Raw genomic sequence first — 23120 nt, 5'->3', positions numbered from 1 at the left:
CAGACACAGTCAGGAGAGGGAAAAGATTCTTTTATTGTCAACAGCAGCTGCAGGGGCCCAGGAGTCACAGCTGTTCAGCCGGTGAAAATCAGTCGGCACCTGCAACGACAGAGTCAGAAAGCTCTGATAAGCCCCCAGAGGCAGGAAGAGGCAGGATTTGGTTCCCCCCTCTTTGGGGGACGCTGTTTCCGAGGAATTCCTCATGGCCCAGAAGGGACAGCTCTTGCTGGCCTCCACTCGAGGCCGGCTCCGGTGCCTTCTCCCCAGGGGTGATGTCCCTAGGGAGCTGTGCGTGCGCAGGGATGCTGACAGTGCCCCTGTGCCGCGCAGCAGGGCTCGACGGGGAGCCCCCGGGGAGCTGCCGTGGGGCTCATCCCAAACCCTGCTCAGCACCAGCCCTCGCCGGCCCTTGCCAGCCAGCTGGGCTGACTTAGGGCCGTGTTCAGGGCTGGGAAAGATGGGCAGCAGCGCGTGGTACGCACCTGGCCTTCCTGACGTGCTGCAGCTTCCTGCATTTTCTCAGGTTTGGGTCCACAAAATCACTTCCTCTCTTCTCCGTTTTATTTGTGCTTGGCTGTCCCTCTCCTCTGCCCAGGCTTCTTTTCTCTTCCTTTTCCTTGACTTTTCCTTCTCCTGCTGGGAGCCTGCAAACCTTTCCATCCCACAGCGTGATGAGATGGGGAAAGCCCCAAGCCCCTGCAGCGAGCTCTCAGGTCAGGCAAGGGGAGCTCTTCCTACCTGGTTTCCTGGGGCAGGCTGGTCAGTTGTGGCAGGCGTGCCAGGGACTCTGCCGTGCCCTCGGGGGTGCCTGGAGGCAAATCTGGAGGTGCCTAAACCAGAAACTTGGGAGGTAACGGGTGGCAAGTGACAGCCTGGGGTAGTGAGGGCCTGACTGCCAAATTGCTGTATGAGCTCTACAGAGGAGATGCTGGTTTGCATCGTGCACATTTTGCACAGTCCAGCCAACGCAGCCTAGACTTGATGAAGCTGCGACGGAGTAGGATTTGAGCAAAAGCCCTCTCAAGGTGGCAGCTACTCCTTTCTGTCCTTTTGTGGGTGTTTTGTAGGTATGTTTTGTTTGATGAAGCAGATCACACTTAATGAAGTGCATTCCAGAAACAGCCTTTCCAGTTTTCCTTAACACGCACCACTCTGGGGGGAGAGGAGGGACCCCAAAGGCACAAGAGAGCGGCTGCCAGGAGGAGGCCCAGCGGCTGCTTGGCCTCCTGGGAAATTACTGTCCCACCTGAGACATGTTGCCCCAGCGTCTGTGGAGCTGCCGTACCTCTGCCGCTTTGGGCCCTGCCCCTGTGTCTCCCCCAGCTCCGCTGTCGATGCCCAGCAGAGAGGCGGCTGCATCCAGAAAGGCTTTTGCCGGACGCTGGGTCTCTGCTGTGCCTGCAGGGCCACTTTGCTCTTCGCACCGCAGCTCTGGAAAGGAAAAGCACGTGCAGCAGCGCGACTTCTTGGAAGTCAAGAACACCTAAGCAAAGCCCAGCCGAGCCCTACACCACTTGTCTCATCAGCGTTGAGGTTTCTGGCATCCCAAGCCCCAGGGTCTGTGACAAGCCTCAGTCCCGCCTCCTACCTGTGCCCCGGTCCATGGGTGCTGGCACCTCCTCGGCTGATGGAGGGGAGAGGCCGGCCACCTCCTCCCCAAAGATGTCCCCGCAGTTTTCAATGAGGAACTCCACCAGCACGTTCACCTGCAGACATCAAAGCCTTGGTCTCAAGCCAGGTGCCTGCAGACGTGTCAAGCAGCCTTTCCCACTGCTGACCCTTTGTCTGCGCAGGCGGCTGCGGCTGGGGGTTGCTCTTCCAGGCACCCAGCCCACCAGCACTGGCCCAAGGGAGGAGGCAGCCAGGGACCTCGCAACAGCCAAGCTCCGATGGGCCTGGAAGGCAGCACTGGCTGCTGGGTAGGGCGTACCTTCTCGGTCACCGCCAGCATGGCCTGCAGCGGGAGCAGGTCCTCGTTGGGTGGGCTCAGCAGGTTGGGCCCGACGCAGATGGCCAGGTTGCTGCAGCTCATTCTGCTGGTGGCTGCGTTGTGGCCGATGTGCTGCAGCAGGGCCATCAGCCGCTTCAGGAGCAGGAGGTTGGCCGCAGGCAACTTGTCGGCCACCCTGAGGGAAGAGGAAGACAAGGCTGATGAAGCAGAGGGTGCCCACAGCCGTCCCTGCAGCTGGCCCCAGGTGGGTGGGAGCCAGCGGCCGTGTTGCACAGCTTTGCAGCTGCCCGAAAAGACAGCTTTCTGAGGAGCCCGTGCCTTTCCAGGCAGGTCCCAGAACTCTCCCGGTCCCTGCTCACCAGGCAGGCTGCTGCCCACACTTACGCTTTCAGCTCCTCCACCTTGGCCTGCTTGCTGGCCCTCTCCATGGCTGCCATCCAGTCCTCGTAGAGGTCGACGACGAGGAGCTTGGTGGGGATGCTTCGCAGGAAGTCCTGCAATGCCAAGGGCTGCAGGTGAGCCTTTGAACGCTGCAGGCCAGCCAGGAGCTCCTCCAGCTGCACGTCAGAAGTGCTCACCTTCAAGATGACGGCCAGCAGCAGCGCAGGCTGGCTTCCTACGTCGATGTCCTTGCCGCGGTCCAGGGCCTCGCGCAGCTGCCGAAGTTCTGTCCCACCGGCAGCTCTGCGGAATATCCCCTCCGTTGCTGGTCCTTGCTGGCGCAGGACAGCCAGCAGCTCCTGCAGGAGAGGCAGGAGGCCACTTGCTTGGCTGAAGAACCAAGCGGTGGCAAGGACCAGAGCTCTGCCCCAGACGTGGTTGCCTAAGCGCCACAAAGGGTCTGGGACCAGAAGCAGGTTCTGGGGGTGCAGAGCCCAGTGCCCTGTCCCCGCAGCTGCTGGGGACACGCAGGCCCTCTCCAGAGCAGCCGGAGGGAGGGCTGGGGACCCCGTCTGTCCAGGCTGGCTTACCTGGATGGGCCGGGGCAGCGTGTTGTCCTCCCCACAGAGGGCTGCCAGGGGCTGCCCAAAGAGCGCCCTGCTGCAGCTGGAGCCCGCCTGCCCTGGCGCCTGGGCAGCGGCCGGGGTGCGCCGCAGGGCGAAGGGCCAGGGCAGCCCCATCCTCCTCCTGCTGGTGCTGCTCCCGCTGCTGCTCCCTCCTGCTGCAGAGGAAAACAGAGTAAGACACCACCAATGGAGACCCCAGGCCAGCGGTCCCAGCGCCTGCCCTGCCCTGCGCTGCCCTGCCGGCAGCACGGTGCTGTGTGGTGCGGCAGGATGGGCAGGGAGGCAGCAGCTGGAACCGCGGCTGTGGCTCGGAGGTGTTGACTTAGAGGCTCTTGAGAGCCATCGTGCCACGGGGTCAGCCTGTGCCAGCCTTCGCCCTGCCCTCCTGCAAGCTGCGGGCAGCAGCAGAGGCTCCGTGTCCCCGCAGAAGCATATCCAGCAGGCACTGCCCAGCAGTTGTCCTTGTCCGTCCAGGTGACATCCTTCCGTGGGCTGCCCAACCTGCATGGCGACACTCGGGACAAGTGAGCACAGCATTGCAGGAGGTTGCCTTGCTTTCCCAAACTCACCTGGTGCGGGGCAAAGTCCCCCTGCATTTGCAGATGGGGCCGTCGCAGGCCCTTGCTTGGGATGAGCCTGCAAGAACCAAGAATCGGGCTGTGCTTGGAGAGCAGCCCCGCAGCAGAAAGGGCCAGCAGCAGCCTGAGCGCGGCAGAGCTGGGACCCTCTGCCCTCCCGGGCTCTCTTCCCCATGTGGCAGGGTTCCTCCCAGTGTCACCAGTCAGAACGTGCTGGCGTGCTGCTGGCTTCCCAAAACTCTCTGCTCCCTGAGTGGCACCATCAGACCCTCTGTCCCTCCCGCACAAGCTCACCCCAGTCCCTGCGCATCCCGGCGCAGCCAGAGGCAGGTGCAAGGCAGCCATTCTCACCTCTGCCTGTGCCTCCATCAGCCTCTCCAGGCTCCTGGTGCGCAGTGTCCTCCACTGGGCAGGAGAGAAGGAGGGGAAGAAGGTGAGCAGCCATGGCTCTGCTGCTCGGCTGCAGGAGCAGTGCTTGGGGACAGGGCCCAGAGCAGAGAGACACTCACGGCGTGGCGGCGGCTCAGCTCCCTCTCCAGGAGCTTGATGGATGTCAGATGGGTGACGCGGGCTCCCGTGCGTCCTTCTGGTGTCCTGTGCACCAGGAAGGGAGAGGGAGAGAGCTGGGTGAGCCCCAAGCCGTCTCTTGTCTCTTGTCAGGCAGCTGTGCCCGAGAGCTGCTCCCAGCCACGGGGGCACCTTCCCCAGCTGGGGGCTGTGTTCCCCCGTCCATCCAGCTTCTCCTGGAGCATCCCCCCGGCTTACCCCAGCAGCGTGGCCACCCACAGCTCCTTCAGTGCCTGGGATCTGCAGATAGAGAGGAGAGAGAGCGTCAGGCCCTGCTGCCCCCAGCCCTGGGCAAAGGTGGGTGCCTGCACAGCCCTGTGCTGTGGGGCAGGATAGAGGTGCTGTCCAAGCCCTGGGTCGCTCTGTCCTGCCTGAGCGGCTGCATTTGCCTTTCCCTTCTGGGGACCAAAAGGTGACCAGGGGATGCAGGATGGGGAAACATCCCCCATCCCTCCCTCCCTGCCACCGGGCTGCCTGCTCCCTGCCCAGCTCTGCACGCAAGGCAGAGGCCTGTGTTCATGGGATGGCGTGGGCACGGCTGGGAACCTCTGCTGCCCGACCACGACTCACCCAAAAGTGGCGATGCAGGAGCCGGTGGGCCAGGCGAGGATGACAGAGGTGCTGTCCTCATCGGTGCCTTCCTCCTCCTCCTGTCCATCCTGCCCCGCAGCCTCCTTCCCGCTGCTGAGCACCCACAGCTGGTCCAGCGCCAGGCGGAGCTGTGGGCGCAGGCTGGTGCCATGTCTGCAGAGAGCAGAGGTGGGCACTGAGCTGGAGGGGGGCTCCTTGGGCTGGGTCCCCACGCGCAGAGCCCTGTCCCCCACCTGCCCTTGGGACGGACATTGGTGCCTCCAGCACCGAGGGGCCAGGGCCTGGGGCTGGTGCCAGGGTGTCCCTGGGCCGGGGCTGGGGGCAAGGATCTGGGCTCTGAGGGTCTTACCGCAACTTGGCGACCACCAGTTCCTCGTGGAGGAGCAGAAGGCGCCTCTCGCTCCTCTTGCGGCCCCGGGTCAGCCGCACGTCCGCGCTCAGCACCGGCTCGGCGTCGCTGAGAGCCTCCCTGCAGAGCAGAGAGCGGCGGGCGTGAGCAACGCCAGTGCTGCGTGGCCCAGCTGTGCCCGCGTGTCCCCGAGCCCTGGGGGAGCCCACCTGGAGCCGCAGCAGCAGCTGGCCTGGCCCATCCTGCCCGGGAGAGGAGGGCCCTGGCCGTGCAGCGAGGAGGGGGCCCAGCCGGCGACGGCGAGGCTGGGAAGCGGGGTGCTGGTGCTGTGGCAGCGCTGCTGGGCCAGAGGCTGCCTCCTGCCAGCGCCGCTGCGTGCCAGCACGGCTCTGCCCTGCTGCCTGTGGTGGCCGTGGGCTCCCCGTGACCAACGGTCTGAGCCCAACGGAAAGTGGGCGGGGCCTGCGGGGCGGGGCTGGGGCCCTCTCCAGTATGGCCGGGCCTGCCTCGCCCCGGGGAGCCCCGCGCAGGACAGGGCAGGGGGCAAGGGCCACCTCCCTGCGCCTGCGGCCAGCGCTTTGCCCTGGGGTTTGGACAGGGTCCTGCTCGATAAAAGAAGCCGTTTTTCCTAGAGATGACCGTTGTGGCCTGAGGCAGACTCCTCTTGGTGGAGGCCGGCCTAGCGGTCGGAAGGCCTCTGGCACACAGGCCGTGCCAGGCCTCAGGCCCCAAGGCGCTGGAACTGGAGCAGGCCCAGCAGGAGGAAAAACTTCCATTTTTACCAAAAGACGGGGGGACTAGCAGCAGTCAAGAGCCGCTCGTGTCCTGCCAGGCGCCACAGGGAAATGAAATGTGTGGTGAGCTTCGGCAGGAATTGTGGTGCCCCTGGAGCACCACCCTTGCTTGGGAAGGCTTTATTCCACCTGGGTGCTAAGGCTTCACCCTTGGCAATCAGGGCTGGATGAGCGCCACACAGGAGCCCCTGCCCTGTTAGCCATGACCTTCACCCAGCTGGTGGCCGACACGGCCAGGGGCGAGTCTGTGGGGTAGGCCGTGACCATGGCAAAGAAGGGGAAAAGTAGTCAGCTTTTGATGGCCCGTGTCTCGTTTCACTGTTGACCCTAAGCAATGCCTTGCTTCAAACAGAAGTGATTCAGAGAGTTACACACCCGCCCTGTTCAGGAAAAATGCAGGAAATCAGAGACATCTAGCAAATTCTCTTGTGGCTGTTGTACACTGCAGCAAGAAGCAGCGTGGGTCCAGTGGCTAATGCTGGAAGGGGAATTCAGCACTTCTGGGAAAGGGAGATAAAGGCACTCTTGTGGGCCAGGCTGGGATTGGAGAGCCTGGGTGGGTGTCTGGGGTCCCAGCTTTCCCGCAGTGCTGACTGTGGTGCCTGCTGCTTGTTCTTCCCTGCAACGCCGGTTGCATCCACCTGCTGGGGCTGTGCTTGGGAAGGGCTCCGGGGGTGAGCAAGCCCATGGGAGAGGCCTGGGGAGAAGCTCTTCTCCAGAGATCTACCAGAAACTGTCCAGAGCATCCGAGAGGATGCTCTGTATGACAAGGGAAGGTGCCCGTTGGTCCAATGTATGAGAGCCTGCAGGGCTCCCATCAGGGTCCTTTGACCTACCCATCCTCCAGCCAGCAATCCAGGTGCTGGGGGGTCCCATGTAGGTCTCCTGAGGTACCCTTTAGCCCCGGGCAAGGTGTCGTGCCTCAGTGTGTGCTTGCAGGGCATGTTTCCTTCCTGCTGACAAGGGCGGAATTGCAGTTAAATGCCCCTGGGCGATCCCGAGCCAAGCAAACTTTTTTCTATGGGTCACACTGCTTTGCAGTCCATGTGTGTGGTTCAGCTCCTGCATGGGAGCTGAGGACACGAGGTGACCTAGCTCGGAAGCTGGCCACTCTTGCTCCAGGCAACTCCAGTTGCTTGCGTTTTCCTTCAGCTTCCCCAGCCTGATCATCTCCACTGTCACCTCCTCCCTGTCCTACAAGAAGTGTCCCTATCCCAGCCATTAGGACAGTGGCACAGCACTCAGAATCCAGATCACTGGTAGAGAAGAAGGACAGAGGAAAAGAGACGTTCTCCTTTGAAAGAAATCCTTTTCTCTTTTTTTTTCTCTAGGTCACAGACATTAAAGATGTCCATAGATCTTTCTCAGTGAACTTTCATACATATTTGTATCTATTTCAATAGTACTGGAAATGTTCCTGGTTCTAACTCTTTCTAATGACAGTTCAAAGTTGTTGGTATTTCCTCTAAAAACAAGAGGTTTCTGTCGACCCCGTCTATTGAGTATCTGTCAGTTTTAACTACAGAAGCCTCTGGCTGAATATTCATGCCGTTCAACATCAGTCCCTGAATGTACGTGCAGGAGGGATGAATTCAGCCTTCCTATATAGATGTGAATGTAAGTTTCCATGGGGGCTGATTTGGAGACCCTGAATTAAGCTCTCACACGTTGCCCAGGGGCTTTGGAGGGGGAACAGGTTTGTGCCTCTGCTCTGAGCGGACGGTGAGCAAAGGGCTGTTTCACCCTGAAGGGTCCTGAAGTTAAGCCAAAGAATGACGACTGGGTTCAAAACTCTGCTCAAACCTGTGGTACGTCCTGGCTATGCTCGTTGGGGAAAGCAGGAGTTTGAGTCGAGCAGCCATTATGTTAGGTAAAAGGAGGGGATTAAAGGCTTTCGCTGCTTAAAATTATCTCTGAAACGTCATTTTAAGTGTGCGTCTGAAGAAGAGAGATGTCTGCATTTCTGTTCTCAACAGGACAAAAATGTGGAGCCTGTTTGCAGAATTAAAAGGAGCACCGGAATTCCAAGGAGTTTCCTGGTGGAGGTGAAGGATCCCAACACAAAAGGTGCCATGCTGACAAAGGCTGGGAAATACGCAATACCAACTATTAATGCGTAAGTATGGAATTAATCGGACCGACCAAAATGCGAATGAGAGCAACCATGCGTAAATGTCTGAGTGGCAATGCAGCCGAGGTGGCCAGCCTCTAATTACGAGGGAGGAAGCACTACCGTCGTATCTTAACCTTAAAATCTGCAATACTTTCCCATATTGAAATAGAGTAGTCCTACTGTTCATGCCCCGGGAAGCTGGCTGACCTTGGGGTATGCTAAGAACCTGTATTTCTGCAAGGCATTTCAGTAGTGTTTCCAGCTGGCATCATTCTCTCTGAATGCTCATTTTGCTTCTGGTTTATGTTTCAAAGGCTTCTTGCAAAATTTAACAAATAGCCCTTGGACTGAGATTTCCTCCTCCTCTGACTTTTAACAAATCTCATGTGTGAAACGGGCTGAAGTGTTCCTGTTGCTATAAACTAAGAAATTACTGCTGTGTGCTGACAGGAGTGGCTGTTGGAAAGTGCACTCGGTAGCACTTCCCTTTTTCTGTCATGGATCTCCTGTTGTAGAAGCTGTAGCACAGACTTCTTTCATTTACAAAATGAAATTACTTGGGGACGAACTTTACCCTGATCCAGCAATTTGCACTTACCCTCTGGCAAAGGAGAGGTGGGATTCCTTTCCCCTGCTCTCTAGCTGTCAAGCAATTATTTTTCTAGTCTGAGCTCATTTCGTAGTTGATCCAACGGATGGGAGAGTTCTGCAGAAGGAAAAATGTTCCCCCCTCCTTCTTCTTCTGATAGTGTGGCTCTAGAGAAGTCATTTAGCGTAAATGCCTACGTTGTAGAAAGCCAATGTGGAGTGAGAAGACTTCCATCTATTACCTTTGTTTGATAAAATCCAAAGCTTGGAAAATTTTTCCTTTCCCATCTTTCACTTTTTTCTTTTTCCTTCCCCACCTGCCCTCCAGGGAAGCTTATGCTAGAGAGAAAAAGGAAAAGCCACCCTTTTTACCAGAGGAGCCCTCCTCCTCCTCCGCAGACAGGCCTGTTCCAAACGAGTTGTTATGTCCCATTTGTAAAGATCCAGTGACGGATGCAGCGCTTATTCCATGCTGTGGAGCAAGTTATTGTGACGAATGTAAGTGCGTAATGTAATGTAAGGAGTAAACTCCCCTCCCGTGTTTTTTAATCCAAAACACCACATCAGATCTTCTGAAAGCAGGAATAGGAGATCACCTGTGCTACCAGGTCTATTTCATACTTCAGTACGCCCGGAGTAGGAAAGGCCTCTTCTCCGTAATGGGGGGGAAAAAAAAAAACAAACCCAAAGGCCAAAGAGCTTTTTTCCCTTTCTGTGTATCTAGTCAAATCTTCTTCACATGCGGAAGGTCGAGTACGAGAAGAGTGCATAATTGTGCAGGTGAATACAGTATTAGATATGGAATGCACGTAGTTTGTCCACAGCTCTTTCTCTCATACACAACTATAGAGCCAGCTCTGGTGACTGACTCTGGTCCGCCACAAACAGGCAGTCGGGCATTTAATCTACATTCTTTGCCACAGGAGTTGGTTAAACCTTCAAAACTCGAACCGACTCATGGCTTTTTGAGATGTGCTTTGTTCATTAGCCTTGATGTTGGTGGCTTCTTGCTGTACTCGGTAGTAGAAAAAAGACTAGTCCAAACATCAGGACACAGCCCACTCTATGGTCTTCAGCTGTTACAACAGGGAAATGTCAAAACTGTATAGCGATTTGCTGCATACTGGGCATTTTTTACACTAATGAACATTTATAGCTTCATGCTCTCCATTCAAGACCATATCCAGCCATTAATCGTCTGTGTGTTCTTATAATTGATGAGAACCCCAAAGATTTCCCTACTTTGGCTGAAACCTATTTTGACGCTTCTAATTACACACAGGTATTAGAACAGCTTTACTGGAATCGGAGGAACATACTTGCCCGGCGTGTCATCAGACAGGTGTTTCTCCTGACGCTTTAGTTGCCAACAACTTCCTGCGCCAGGTAACGTGGTGACTTTTTCATCAACTGTTTGTAAGGAAAGTCTGTTTGTAAAAAGCTGAAAGGGAGGAAATTATTGACATCTCCTTAAAGAAGGATAAACTGAATAAGGCTGCATTTACTTTTCAAATGCATTGTCTGTTGTTACAGAAGCTGACAACTCTTTAGAGATAATCAGGCAAACTCAGGTCAAACTTTTGTCTAAACATGCTTGCCTGCCTCTCAGATTCGCTGTTAACACTGAAGTCCTTTAACTACAGATACTCTGAGCTACCAGTCCTTAATAGCAGTGTTTCATGTGATGTGTTCCTATCTCTGTGTGCTGCTTTACTCTAGGCTTGATAGCATGTACAGGACTATACAAGTCATTTTACCCTGTGGAGGCTTTTCTTCATCTATTGTCATCATAATCTGACACTTTGATCTTTTTGTCCATGTTCTTCTGCCTCTAGGCTGTGAACAACTTCCACAATGGAACCGGCTACACAACAGGGCTCCATAAGGAGATTCAGCAGCAGCAGCGACAGCCGCCGTCACCGCCTGCACGACCACTTGTGACTGTGACACCTGCTGCTCAGGTGACTGCCACCAAACTTTCTAAATCTTCCTCTCTGTCAGTCAGTGGTCTGTTAAGTTTTATTTCAACATATGCTTTTGAAATACAGTATTTATTAGAGCTTATTTTCCAACTGTTTGCATTTATTCACAAGGGCTTTCCGGTTCCTGTAGCAAGACAACCGGCAGTACCATGTCTTCTGGGCCCCCAAGAGCAAAAAATACCCACACCTGGTGAGTGACCGTAACTTTAGAATTTCTTCTAAAAAAATTATCTTCAGATGAACTGAATGGGATTTATTTCTTTTTCCTCTCCCCACTCCAAAAGGTCATCCGATGAGAGCCAGTGCGGTTCGCTCAGCAGGCGGCAGACCAGGCTGGGGACTGTAAGTATTTCACAGAAATTCAGTCTCTGACGACTTGTAACCTGTTAAACCAGGCTGTAACACCTACATTACTTCTACAGTAGCTGATTTATAATGAAATGCGTATGCACAGATAGCTGTGGAGAATACAAGTGGCAATTCATTTTTAAGTGGCTCAGCTTGAGTTGGCTCTAACAAAGGGGATCTGTGCTTGCAGTAAAACGATTACAAATAAAACTCCAGTATGTGACCCAAAAGTAGACTCTGAAAAAGAAACGCTTTTGGAGGAAACCGTAAGTATATATCAAAATTAAACACAACGACAGGATGAGGTGCAAAGCCACCCTTTCGAATTACTTACTGGCTGGATAGGGCTGAAGAAACTGATTTCCCAATTGAAGTCAGCCTCCAACATTTGATTCTTAATGACTTAGTGATGGAGCAAATTGTTGGAAGAGTCAGTGCTGTTTTTTTATGACCATTTTGAATTTCTTTAGTCTAGTCATCTCAAATAGCCAAGCTGCTTTCTCTCCGTTGGAGAGAGAGGAATCTGTTTTTGCTGTTATTGCCCTACCAGTTAGTTCTTCCTTTTGGTATGTATTTGTTATGGATAGATTATAAGTGTGCATCGTGTTTATAAAATCTTAAAGATAAATCAAAAGAAAACACAGCAATCCGTCCCAGAGATACCTAAAATTCTCAGGTTCAGTAAGCAAGGAAAGAACAGTTCAGGGACAAGACCAGGCCAAACAGATCATCACGAGGCAACAACCTAGGAAGTTTGTGGGGAAGAACTGAAAGGAAGTTGGAGAGAAGCTTGGTTAATATCTGTGCAGTACTTTGAAGCTCGGAAGTGTGAAGTAGGAAGTGTATCGAGGAGTGGCAGAGGAGCCGTGGGCACCTGGCACCTGGGAGATAGGAGTCTCCTTTAAGCATGGGCAGCCTCTGCCCACAGTCACAAAGCTGAATGTAGGGGGAGAAGCCTGAGGCAACTACTTGGGGTGAGGATGTGGAAGGCAAGTGTGAGGATCCAGAAATGAGGGTAGGCTCAAATGGACAGGAAGCTGCCAGAAAAATGCTCAGGTTGAGAACAAGAAGGGCTCGCCACCATGCTCCCGCTTCATTCACATTCCTCTTTAAAATCAGGGCAGAGTGTGACAGTGACACGCGGGTTTGGGTTTCTCTGGGAGTTCAAATGGAGGACATCCACGTAGCACACGTACCCAGAGGACTCAGGCCCCGACACTGCCATCATCAACAGCAGCCTCTGTACCTGTGCCTCCACCTCCCTTGCATCCTCCCCCACCCCAGGCGCTTCCTTTCCCGCTGGCGGTACCACCACCACCACTACCTCCTCAGTTTCCACCTGGTCAGCCTCCATCTGCTGGGTATACCCCCGCCCCGCTCCAGAATATCCCCCAGCTCCTGCAAACATGTCATCAGCCAACAGCACGGCCAGCGACTCGTTCAAATACCCTCCCAGCGACACCAGCACTTTCTTTATAGAATCACAGGGTCATTTAGGTTTAGTTGGAAAAGACCTTTAAGATCATTGAGTCCAGCAGTTAACCTAAACCTACAAAGTCTGCCATTACAGCAGGTCCCTAAGCGCCACCTCTACATTTCTTTTAATACACCCAGGGATGGTGACCCAACCGCTTCCTTGGGCAGCCTGTTCCAACGCTTGACAAACCTTTTGGTGAAGGAATTTTCCCGAATATCCCATCTCAAGCTCCTGTGGCGCAACTTGAGGCCATTTCCTTTCCTCCTATCAATTGTTACCTGGGAAAAAAAGAGACCGACCCCCACCTCACTACAGCTGCCTCTCAGGTAGTTGCAGGGAGCAGTGAGGTCTCCCCTCAGCCTCCTTTTCCCCAGGTTAACCAACCCCAGTTCCCTCAGCTGCTCCTCACAGGACTTGTGCTCCAGAGCCTTCAGCAGCTTTGTTGCTCTTCTCTGGACACGCTGCAGCACCTCAGTGTCTTTCTTGTAGTGAGGGGCCCAAAACCGAACCCAGTGTTGGAGGTGCAGCCTCACCAGGGCTGAGTACAGAGGGACAATCCCTTCCCTGGTCCTGCTGGCCACCGTATTTCAGGCAGAAGCCAGGATGCCGTTGGCCTCCCTTGTCTAGGGAGGAGTTTTACGGGAACAATGGAGGCTTCAAAAGGAGTAAGTGTTTGGCTCCAGGAAGTTGCACGGGTTTGCGCTTTGGTATTTCGTTAGCACCTTGGACTGCAGTTACACTAAAGTGCATCTGGCAGAAGCAAAAATGGCATCGTGTTTTATCCAGCAGACCTTTTCATTGCAGATGGTAAATGTGCAAAACTCAAGCAAGACAAATGGAGTTGTAGAACTTTCCCTGAATCCTGGGGGAATTCTAAACTCGTTTTGCTTGACTAGGATGTTCGTGTTTGGCATTACATGCAGTAAACATTTTCTCATCTTGGCCGTGTTTTGTATTTTGGTGTCTGTTTGGAATAAATATCCAACTATAATTGTAATAATGGTCAAACTGATTTTAACAGGGAAGAGAAAAAGCCCAGACCCGAAGTGTTCACAAACACTTCTTCTATGGAATTGGTGGCACGTGAGGAGTTTCAGGAGGAGCGCAGGCATTCATTTCCCAGGTAATTGCGTTGCATGTCCCTAACGGAGATGCAGATTGTCTAGAAGAATCAGGAGGAGTTCCAGTCCACCTCTCTATCCTGAGGTGGGTTGGATGGTTCAAGGGACGAGCAGTGATGGGAGCTCCACATGTAGGTCACTAGCTCAAAGATGGCAGGGATTACAGGTGACTGATAGTTATAACTGGGCAGCAGTTGAGAAGGAACAGGTGTCTCTTTTGCCAAAGCTTCTCTGTAGTGACATCCTTCGCCTCCTGACAGCCCTGAGGAGGCTAGAAACTGGACAGGTGTGGATTCCTGTGCCTCCGTGCTCTGACTGTAACTGTTACCTCAAAGCACTTTGGAGGAGATACGTGAGAGGAATTGCCTTTGTTGCCTCTGTCGTCTAATCTCGCACAGACGGATTGCAACCTGGACTGCAAACTGGCGCCTTTTGCTCAGATTCTGCTGACATCCTTAAATTTTTCTTACAAATTAAAAGATCAGACTTGTGTAAGGAAATCTTAAGTTGGAGGAGGAATGAACATACGTGGAATAACTCGTGAAGAAAAATCTAAAGATAGCTGCTGTCTTCTGTCCTTAAAAAGCCCTTGGGCAGGAATCTGAAGAGCTCTCTGTAGTAATGCTGTCAGTATCTTTCCCAGAGTAGTGGCATTCCGTCAGCTTACTAGAGACTGAGTTTAGAAGCTTTTAGCTAGGATTTTTCTTGAAATGCAGTCACCGGCCTTGGTTGGAGCTAGAGGTATGTGCAGAATTTGGCTACCACTGGCTAGAAGTGGGGCATTTTGCATGCTGTACAAATTGCCAAATACGTAGTGAAGTTAAATAGACTAAGCTGGCATTTTCAAATGGAGCTTTACTGCCTCCAGGCTAAACCCTGCTTTCCTGACAGTTGATACTGCGCTGTAGCCATTAAGACTCACTTGTTTTGCATCTTACGGCAACAAGAGTGATTTGCCCTGCAGGTGGATGCTGGGTAGTGAGACATCTGCATGTCCATATACCAGCAGAGACCAGTAGACACCCCTGAAATCCATCCATAGCTAGGGCAGTCCATGCGATAGAAGTGAGTGGGAACAGACTTACCCTTCCTGCGTGCTTTTACACTACCACAGCAGCAGCCGTTCTGGCTCGTAAGCAGAAACCTTTACATGCCGCCATGCTCTTCAGTTTGCAGCAGCAGTATATCAGCAGCTGAAAGAAGCTTTGACATAAGCGTATGGAGAGGAAAAAACCCCAAACCCAAACAAATTTGGGAGAAAAAAAAATGGTGTGAGTGACTGTTTTGAATTAACTTCATTCATTTCCTTTGTGTTGCGTTTTGTTTTTTAAGGTCCAGGTCTCCCTATGCCAGTTCTTCTCACTCTAGAAGTTCGCATACCTACTGCAAGTCAAGATCAGGTCCTTCCCACCCTCGCTGCTGCTCTCAATCATCTAGTCATGCCCCCTCTCATTCCTACCCACGATCAGCACCATATCCAAGAAGAGGCAGAGAGAAGAGTCGGGGCTGTCATTCTAGGTCAAGGTCACGTGGTTATCCCCGCTCAAGGTCAAGGTCACATGGCTCTCCCCGCTCGTGCTAGTGGACTCACCCTTTCTCTCGTCTTCCCTTAACTGAACATTTTTGGAAAAAATACTGCAGATACAGAATTTAAATAAAAGCTATTTTATGAAGCATTACAAAAGATGACAGTGTGCACCGCGCCCGTTGCGACTGGACTGCGCCCTTTTTTCCTCTTGGCACTGGTTCTACCAGAGGAAGCCCCGTCAGACAGAGTGAATAAAAGCCAGTTACAAAAGGAACCATCATTAATACCATGGAGGAGTACAACAAGGACAACACTGCGACACCCTGAGATGTCCCCTCCCTGCGCTGTCCCTGCGGTGCAGGCAGCCAAGTGCCACTCGGCAGAGCCCCAGCATCTCCCCCAGGCTGCCTTGGGACAGGAGGGGACAGCAGGTGGGGACAGCCTGGGGGTGACAAGAGGGGACAGCTGGTAGTAACAGGCCTGGGGGGTGAAGGGAGAGACAGCTGGTGGGGACAGCCTGGTGGGTGACAGGAGGGGACAACTGTTGGGGACAGCCTGGGGGTGACAAGAGGGGACAGCTGGTAGTAACAGGCCTGGGGGGTGAAGGGAGAGACAGCTGGTGGGGACAGCCTGGTGGGTGACAGGAGGGGACAACTGTTGGGGACAACCTGGGGGTGACAGGAAGGGTCAGCGGCTGGGGACAGCCTGGGGGTGACAGGAGGGGACAGCAGGCAGTAGCAGCATGGGAGTTGACAGGAGGGGACAGCAGGCCATGACAGCCTGGGGGGTGACAGGAGGGGACAGCAGGCTTTGACAGCCTGGGGGGTGACAGGAGGGGACAGCAGGCCGTGACAGCCTGGGGGGTGACAGGAGGGGACAGCAGGCAGTGACAGCCTGGGGGGTGACAGGAGGGGACAGCAGGCCGTGACAGCCTGGGGGGTGACAGGAGGGGACAGCAGGCCATGACAGCCTGGGGGGTGACAGGAGGGGACAACAGGCCGTGACAGCCTGGGGGTTACAGGAGGGGACAGCAAGCCGTGACAGCCTGGGGGGTGACAGGGCACGGGGCGGTGATGTGCCCAGGGCTGTTGGGAGAGCCCCCACAGGCGCAAGGGCTGACAGGTGACACTGGGTGGTGAAGGCCCCAGGGGGTGACAGCAGGGACACCGCAGCCCTGGGGGGTGACAGGGCACGGGGCGGTGACAGGCTGGGGGACAGCAGGGACACCGGCGGCCCAGGCGGGGCTGATGAAGGCCCCTCCCCCAGGGGCGCTGAGTGGCCCCCTGAGCCCCTCTGTCACAATGCGGAGCCGCCTGGGTTGCCATAGCGAGCAGCTTGGCCTGGCAGCGCTGGTGCGAGGAGGGAGCGGAGGCCGAGCCAGGGCCTGTCCCCATCGTCCTCCCACCGGGGCTGCGAGGAGGAGCCGGCGGGCTCAGCCCGCGCTGCTGGCCCCAGCCCCTCGGTGGGCCCTGACCTGCTGTGGGGGCCGCGAGGCCAGCTGCTGCGTGAGGTGCCATCGCGGAGCGGGCACCGCCTGGCCCCGGCCATGTCGTGTGTCCACTACAAGTTCTCCTCCAGGCTGAACTCCGATGTGGTCACCTTTCACGGCCCCCACATCTCCCTGCGCGACCTCAGGCGCCAGATCATGGGCCGCGAGAGGCTGAAGGCGACCCACTGCGACCTGCAGGTCACCAACGCCCAGACCATGGAAGGTGCGTGGGGGCGGCGGGCGCGGGGACCGGGGACCGGCCGGCTGGCGATGGCGCAGGCGGCCAGTGAGGCGGTTGGGCCACGGCCGGCAGCGGTGACTTGTGCTGGGGCCTCAGAGCTGCTCTTCCGTGGTTGTGCGCTGGCAGCTGCCCTCAGGGCTGTGTGCGCAGCCAGGCACAGCAGCGTACGGGGTCCGTGTGCAACACCGCGCGTGGAAGAGGTTTGGTTTCTGGGAACCCTTCTAGCTAAAACGATAAGGGAATGTGGGACAATGCCTTGTCATCACAGACCTGCCAGATTTCTTTGAAAGCCGGCAGAGAAGGCTGAACATGATAGAAAAGGAGTGGGTGGCTAATTTAAAGGGGAAAAAAAAGTGGGTTTGGTGACTGAAATTTGTCTTCAGCTACTTTTACTCCACCGCGTTGGAAAAGCGGTGCTTGGCTGCTGCAGAAACTGCTCAGTAGCAACGTTTTGGATCAAGGGTGTATCTGTGAGTGAGAATCTATGCAGACCCTGGAAAGCCATCTTGCAGACGAGTGTTCTGTCTAAAGTATACTTGGCATTTCTTGCTAATACAGCTTCTTTGCTGCACCATGCTACACATTCATTCAGATGCTGTTGAGCATCATTTCTTCATTTCTTTCAAACGGTGCATTTTTGTCGTGGTACTGCGTGTTAAACGGTGTCAGGGCAGTACTGAAGTTTTATGGCAGATCAGTTACGGTGAATATACCTAGAAATGTTCTTAGAGAAACCCTAAGTTCTTTTGAATCTGAGAAATGGTGCTTGATTCTCAGAGACGGTAATGGTTTTGTATTACTGAGTGTGCTGTTTCAGTTTGGTAATCTACCGTCTGGCAAAGCTTGCATGTGATTAAAGACTTTGGAATATGACTTGTCAGAAATACAAAGACTTGGAAACCGTCTCCATTCCTTAAACATTCAAATTTTATCGGTTGGGGTTTTTTTTCTTTTTTCCTGTGGTTCTGTGACATTCCCACAACAGTCTTGTCGTTACAATGTGTACTCATAGGATTTTTTCCTCTTCCTCTTTGATGTATTAAAACTTAAACAGAATAACATGCCTGCTGCGGTAACTGTAACTTTGGCCCCAGCCTTTCAAGTGGTTGGACCTAAAGACACTGTTTACCTACAGATAGGTAAAGTAGGTTCAGGAGAGTATCTGTGAGCAGACTTAACAGCACGGTGTTAGGGGTCTTGGGGGTGTTACGGGATCGCGTGTCATATACAGCAGTAGAGACAGACACGCAGGTAGAGGCAGACGTACAGGTTGTGACACAGATGCTTACTGGAACTTTTGTAAGGGTGTTTTCCCCGTGAAAATGCAAAAAATCCCCCAGCGGTTGTCAGAGCAAAGCTAAGGAATACATTTCGGTGTCATTTATGTGTATGCCAGATTTTGGGGTTTTATACATAACCGTGACTTTCCGTTTTTATTGGACAGCATCTACGTGCTTAAAGTCACCTTCAGAAGATGAAGGAAAGAACTAGGCCTGGATGCTCTGCCTAAAGGGGGTTCTTGGAGATCCTCCCTGTGGAGATACGGTAGTGGGTTTTATAACTTTGTGCAGGAGTCCTGACTAAATGTTGGCATGATCTTGGAAAGACCCTTCAGTGAACCTTGAGTGAAGATGGCCAACTTGTTCAGAGTTTTCCGAGCCGCGTGATCACGGAAATCTCGTAATAGAAGCAATGCTAATAGAAGCTAAAAGTAAACAGGATTTTACACATCACTGGGGGGAAAAAAAAGAGATGGTGGACTCTTTTTGAAGATGGTGGGAAGGCAAAATGGATGGTTGGGATGTGTTTTAAAAGGTGGGAGGCGGGGTGGGGGTGTCCTCTTCCGTGCTCGCTATTATAGAGACATGTTCTAGGGTTTTGTAAGCTAACAGGAGCAAAAGCAATGAAAGTTAGATCAGGAAAGAGCCTCATGTTTTAGCAGACTCTGCTTTAGTGACTTTAGAGACCATTTTGCTGTTGGCATTGAAACGATTCAAAACAAATGGAAAAGATTTTGCTGCTTGTGTTTGACTATCAGACCTGAAGATTTCTGGAAAGGTACCGTGAGTGTGTGGACATGATAAAAGCATGACGCTGTGTGTAAAATGTTGCTTTTCTATCCGTAAAGGGTTCCCTGAAGTGCTATGTCATGACATATTAATATCACTCTTACGAACTGACTGATGCTTTCTCTGTATTGATGTTGTTTTCAGAATACACAGATGACAATGCCCTGATTCCAAGGCACTCATCGGTAACTGTTAGGAGAGTCCCTGTTAGAGGAGTTAAAGCTACCGGCAAGACAGACCTTGGGTAAGTAGCCATAACGCGTTGTGTTCTTTGGGAGGGGTTTCAGTGTGTTCACCTTCTTTGTGGCTGTTGGTTTACGGAGGCATTCCGGTTGTCTCTTTCTTGTTAAAGCTGCTGTTAAATTGTGTTGTGACAGGGCAGATTTGAATGTATCTGTCCCAAAGCAGACTTAGATTTTTCAGCCCGCTGGGACGTGGCATTCAAAGTCCAACAGTGGTAGCTGTTCAGACGTTTGAATTGGGTTTGTTCTTGGGGTTGGTTTTTCTGAGAGTCAAGTTCTCCATCCTGTTTCCTCTATGCAGAGAGATTCCTTATTTTATGCTTTTGCTTGTATTGCTTTTAGAGTAAACGGAGAGACACATTGCAGTGTGAACTGGTAATTGGTTCCCATCTGCCAGCAGTCCGAGTCCCAGTGTTTGACTGCTTCCTTTGTTTGGGGGCGGGGGGGCAGGGTATTCTTACACCCCAGAGGGGTGGGGGTGGCGGGGCTGCATGCTGTCTCCAGAGGAAAGACTGAGAGTGGCCAGCTGGCAAACCGTGCGAACAAGAAGTTTCATTCTTAAGTGATTCCTATTAGTTTCCTAAAGACAGTGCCTGTGTCGGGCAAGAGAAAAAGAGCAACGTCCTAAAGCGTATTGCCTTTTGTGCCAGGACGGTGAAGGAGCAGTTGATCTTTTCCAAACCTGAAGCTCAGAAAGCAGTTGGGCACATTCCCAAATGTTGGTAGTTACCTTTCTAAGTTTGATTTCACCCTAAGCTGCTCTCTGTGCTCCAGGTATTACTGCTGTATTCCTCAGATTTATGGAGGACAGAGATCTGATTACAATTGCAGATATTCAAATGTAAGCCTGACTAAAGCATTGTTGCTGTCATCGATGTATTTGTCCAGTCCAGTTCTGTATCAGCTGCGTCAGCATGGTTTGAATGGTCATGTTTTCCAGCCTTCTTCAAGACAGACCTCTCCTCCACCATTAGTAGATATTATTGACTTGTGGTTATGCCGTGTCTTTCTAATGTTAGTTCTCAATAAATAAAGTATACCGGCGAGTTTCAGCGTGTCTCAAACAAACAGTACAGCAGCATCCTATTACCCATGAAGCATCTGCAAGCAAACCCCCCTGAATTTATGTGGCTCTCCTGTAAGCTTTGGGCATATTAGTGCTTTCAGGCACTACCAAGAGTTTCTGGATGCCACAGCGCTGTGCTGCTAAGCATGGCCTTGTTTGGGGGGTTAATTTAGATCGGGATGCTTAGTGCTGTCTTGTCAATATAGCCTCCATTTCTGGTTGGATGACACCCTCTCCTGGTGTTGGAATGCTGCCCTAAAATGAGAGGCTAGGTGCCACTAGCATCAAAGATCCAAGAAGCACCTGCACGTGGGGATAAGGGATGAATGCCGCTGCTCTGCTAAAGTTGCAAATGGATCAGGCAGGTCAGCTTTCTATTCCTTCAGCTGGAACCATTGTGGAAACAACTGGTAGAGTTGTTAATGTTTGGGAATGGTGAATGCATGCTGTCATGGTGGAGAGGCCTTCAGGAATGCGTTAGTCACCTTGTAGTATCTTCCTCAAGGCAAGTGGATGAAGAAACCATGGTGTGGTAATCTAAACCTTTTCCTCGCGCTTCCTCATCTTCAGGAGGTACGTGGCTGTACTTGCGAGCCTGGTGGTGGTGTAGCAGTGGCAGGAAGTATGAGCCTTTCTATTTGTGCAGGACTTGCACAGCAGCCTTTGGGTTGCCTCTGCTCGTGGGACGCTTTGGATGAGGTATGAATTGTTTGTTAACTAGATGGGCGGTTGCATGTTTGATTCATGAGTAGCATGCAGGTACAGACCAATGAGTATGTGGAATCTCGGCAAGGGCTTGCGTGTCATAAGTGTTCCCTAAAATATTGTAGCATGTTCAAGATGATCTTAAAGGAAGTTCTGGTAATCAAGACTTTTTTTCTTATTTTTTTAACACAGGCCTCCTCGATCTCAGAAAATCCTAGGAACTGCTTTCAGGTGATGTTTCTACTGCTATTTGTAGTCACTTTAGGCTAAGTATGGTAGGTACCTGAACACAGTGCTTGGGCTTCCACCAAGAAACACTTTTCTACAGACAACTGTTCTCGTTTTGTCAGAGGAGTGTAGAAACCAAAGTGCTCTATCTGGTACCTATTTGTGGTAGTGGGGCTATACAGATTGCCTGAAGGTGCCTTCGTATTTGGATGGCTGACTATTTAAGAACAGAAAAATGTAGCACAGTCTTCACAGTTTTGGTACTTAGAGAGCAGAAAGAAAATATCTGAGGACTTCTTCTTGCACTGCTGTATTCTGTATCTTAGAGTCATTGGGGGCAAAGAAGGAATGGGATTTTGGGTTTTATTTCAATTGCACTGAATGCACCAGGAGAGCACACTTTATGTATAGAAATAAATTTCCGTATTCATAAGACTGCCAGTACACAATGTTTTGATGTTCAGGTTTTATAAACTGTTTTCCCTGCTTTATGTTGGTTACGAGTGCTTTATTTTAAGTTCTGATCATCTTTCTTTCTTCTTCTAGAAGTCGAACTGGGCCAGCGAGTAGAACATCAAAAGAGGTATGTAAAAACACAAGCTGAAACTTTTTTCTACATGCTGCACCTAAGTCTAAGAAATGTAGCCTTGTACTAATTTTTTAATATATATAAAATATATAAAATATATATGTTTTATATATAATATTTATAATATATATATCTCAAACATATTTTCCAGTGAAACATAGTGTATGCTGTAAATCCAATGTATTTGATTCAGCATAGTGAAAACTGAGCAATGCCAACATTTGCGCGGTTCTAATGTGAATAATGGTATTTGTGCCTAGTAACGCATTGCATTTCGTACTGAATAGGCTAGAATATTTCTTGTGTGACTGTGTGTTGTACCGATAATGTATGCTCATTTTTAGAGCTTGTAGGTTCAAGGTTTGCACCACTGAACTTGGTGCCACTCTTCAGTACGCCACCACTTTGAATTTACATTTGGAAAAGGGGCAGCATTTTTCTTCCGGTCAGAAAACACTGTTGTTCTGCTGCTAAGACATGAATAAGTAACTCGAGGAGACACTTGACTAGTAATGGCCTAGATCTCCACTTGGCCCTTGGGGGGTATGCTACGTGCAACGATGCATTTCAAAATAGCCCTCATAGTACAAACATTACTTTGTGGTGGTGGTTGGTTTTCATCTGTAAGTATAACTGCTTGTTCTTCACTAGAATGGAGTGAGGCATTACATGAGCTCTAGGTCACTGGATCTGATCACTTTGTAAGCTCTTAGGATAACTTAATCTAGAAATTCGTGAACTTGGGGTCTAATTAAAGTAAATGAAAGACAGCGCAAAAACTATACTGCATTCATGAATCATACTTGTGTGCATTTAGTAAATGATGAGCTATTAACTGATTAATTTATAAACTGCACTGACAATGTTTCCTGTAGTGACACTTCCTACTCAAATAAACGGAAATAATTTTTTTAGATCCTTTCGAGCTGCAAATGGACAGCTTCCTTAACCCTCCGTCTTTTAAGCAGTTGTGAGCATTTGACAAGGGTCCCCCTCTGAGGTATTCTGAGCAATAGGTTGATCTCAGGAGGGGTTGGTTGCTTTAGTTTCTTCTCATTAACAACGTAGGCATACTTAAGCTGTTTAAGGTTTGGACTTTGTTTTGAACAAGTATAAATTCCACTGGCTTGGAGGTGGCTCTTCCAGTGACACTCAGAGGATATAGCGCAGGCTTTCATACAGCAGTAGGGGTGAACTATTGCTCTGTTTTGATTGTAGAACTTGAGTATGTGTTTAATTTTTCTGAATAGATTGGCGACCCTTCCGCACCTCTTTCTCTGGCCCAGCTTATTAAGGTATGCTTAGATGTACTTGCTTGTGAAATCGTGTTAAAAAGAAAGGGGTGGGTGTGGGTGTGTATCCTTGTATTTTCAAACCTTACACTGTGCTCTCTAGCTGGATAACTGCTGTAATATGAGCAAAACATTAATTGTTAATAATTCAGAGTGTTTCTCCTAACTTTAAAATATTACTTTGATACTATCCTGTAGAGAGTAG

General features: G+C 51.7%; 3 protein-coding genes across 3 annotated transcripts; 2 read left to right on the top strand and 1 right to left on the bottom strand.

The window, feature by feature from the left end:
- Positions 1 to 88: 88 nt before the first annotated feature.
- On the bottom strand, positions 89 to 6104 carry LOC129737284 (T-cell activation Rho GTPase-activating protein-like). The gene is made up of 9 exons (XM_055725984.1): positions 5986 to 6104; positions 5044 to 5163; positions 4323 to 4343; positions 4046 to 4130; positions 2923 to 2982; positions 2530 to 2691; positions 2336 to 2445; positions 1987 to 2126; positions 89 to 99 (listed from the first exon to the last, which is right to left on the bottom strand). Exons 1-9 carry the CDS (start codon positions 6102 to 6104, stop codon positions 89 to 91), a joined length of 828 nt encoding a protein of 275 aa, XP_055581959.1.
- A 1505-nt stretch (positions 6105 to 7609) lies between these two features.
- LOC129737283 (E3 ubiquitin-protein ligase RBBP6-like) lies at positions 7610 to 10816 on the top strand. The gene is made up of 7 exons (XM_055725983.1): positions 7610 to 7645; positions 7814 to 7953; positions 8867 to 9036; positions 9821 to 9924; positions 10374 to 10499; positions 10651 to 10710; positions 10805 to 10816. Exons 1-7 carry the CDS (start codon positions 7610 to 7612, stop codon positions 10814 to 10816), a joined length of 648 nt encoding a protein of 215 aa, XP_055581958.1.
- A 5560-nt stretch (positions 10817 to 16376) lies between these two features.
- On the top strand, positions 16377 to 21638 carry LOC129737259 (E3 ubiquitin-protein ligase RBBP6-like). The gene is made up of 3 exons (XM_055725679.1): positions 16377 to 16706; positions 18938 to 19037; positions 21581 to 21638. The coding sequence occupies exons 1-3, from the start codon at positions 16541 to 16543 to the stop codon at positions 21636 to 21638; spliced, it is 324 nt and encodes a 107-aa protein (XP_055581654.1). The 5' UTR covers positions 16377 to 16540.
- The last annotated feature ends 1482 nt before the right edge of the window (positions 21639 to 23120 follow it).

Source organism: Falco cherrug, chromosome 13, assembly GCF_023634085.1.
Source record: "Falco cherrug isolate bFalChe1 chromosome 13, bFalChe1.pri, whole genome shotgun sequence".
Lineage (NCBI taxonomy): Eukaryota > Metazoa > Chordata > Aves > Falconiformes > Falconidae > Falco > Falco cherrug.
This window is presented reverse-complemented; position numbering and strand designations above follow the sequence as displayed.

Bases quoted from the DNA above. Each gene is read 5' to 3' on its own strand.
- LOC129737283 (XM_055725983.1), top strand. From the start codon at position 7,610: ATGACGACTGGGTTCAAAACTCTGCTCAAACCTGTG. The intron at 9,037-9,820 runs GTAAGTGCGTAA...AATTACACACAG, and splicing joins AGCAAGTTATTGTGACGAAT to GTATTAGAACAGCTTTACTG. The intron at 9,925-10,373 runs GTAACGTGGTGA...TTCTGCCTCTAG, and splicing joins CCAACAACTTCCTGCGCCAG to GCTGTGAACAACTTCCACAA.
- LOC129737284 (XM_055725984.1), bottom strand. From the start codon at position 6,104: ATGGTCACGGCCTACCCCACAGACTCGCCCCTGGCCGTGTCGGCCACC. The intron at 5,164-5,985 runs GTGAAGCCTTAG...TCTGCTCTGCAG, and splicing joins TCCAGCCCTGATTGCCAAGG to GGAGGCTCTCAGCGACGCCG. The intron at 2,692-2,922 runs GTAAGCCAGCCT...CCTCTCCTGCAG, and splicing joins CGCTGCCCCGGCCCATCCAG to GAGCTGCTGGCTGTCCTGCG.
- LOC129737259 (XM_055725679.1), top strand. From the start codon at position 16,541: ATGTCGTGTGTCCACTACAAGTTCTCCTCCAGGCTGAACTCCGATGTG. The intron at 16,707-18,937 runs GTGCGTGGGGGC...TGTTGTTTTCAG, and splicing joins CAACGCCCAGACCATGGAAG to AATACACAGATGACAATGCC. The intron at 19,038-21,580 runs GTAAGTAGCCAT...TTCTTCTTCTAG, and splicing joins ACCGGCAAGACAGACCTTGG to AAGTCGAACTGGGCCAGCGA.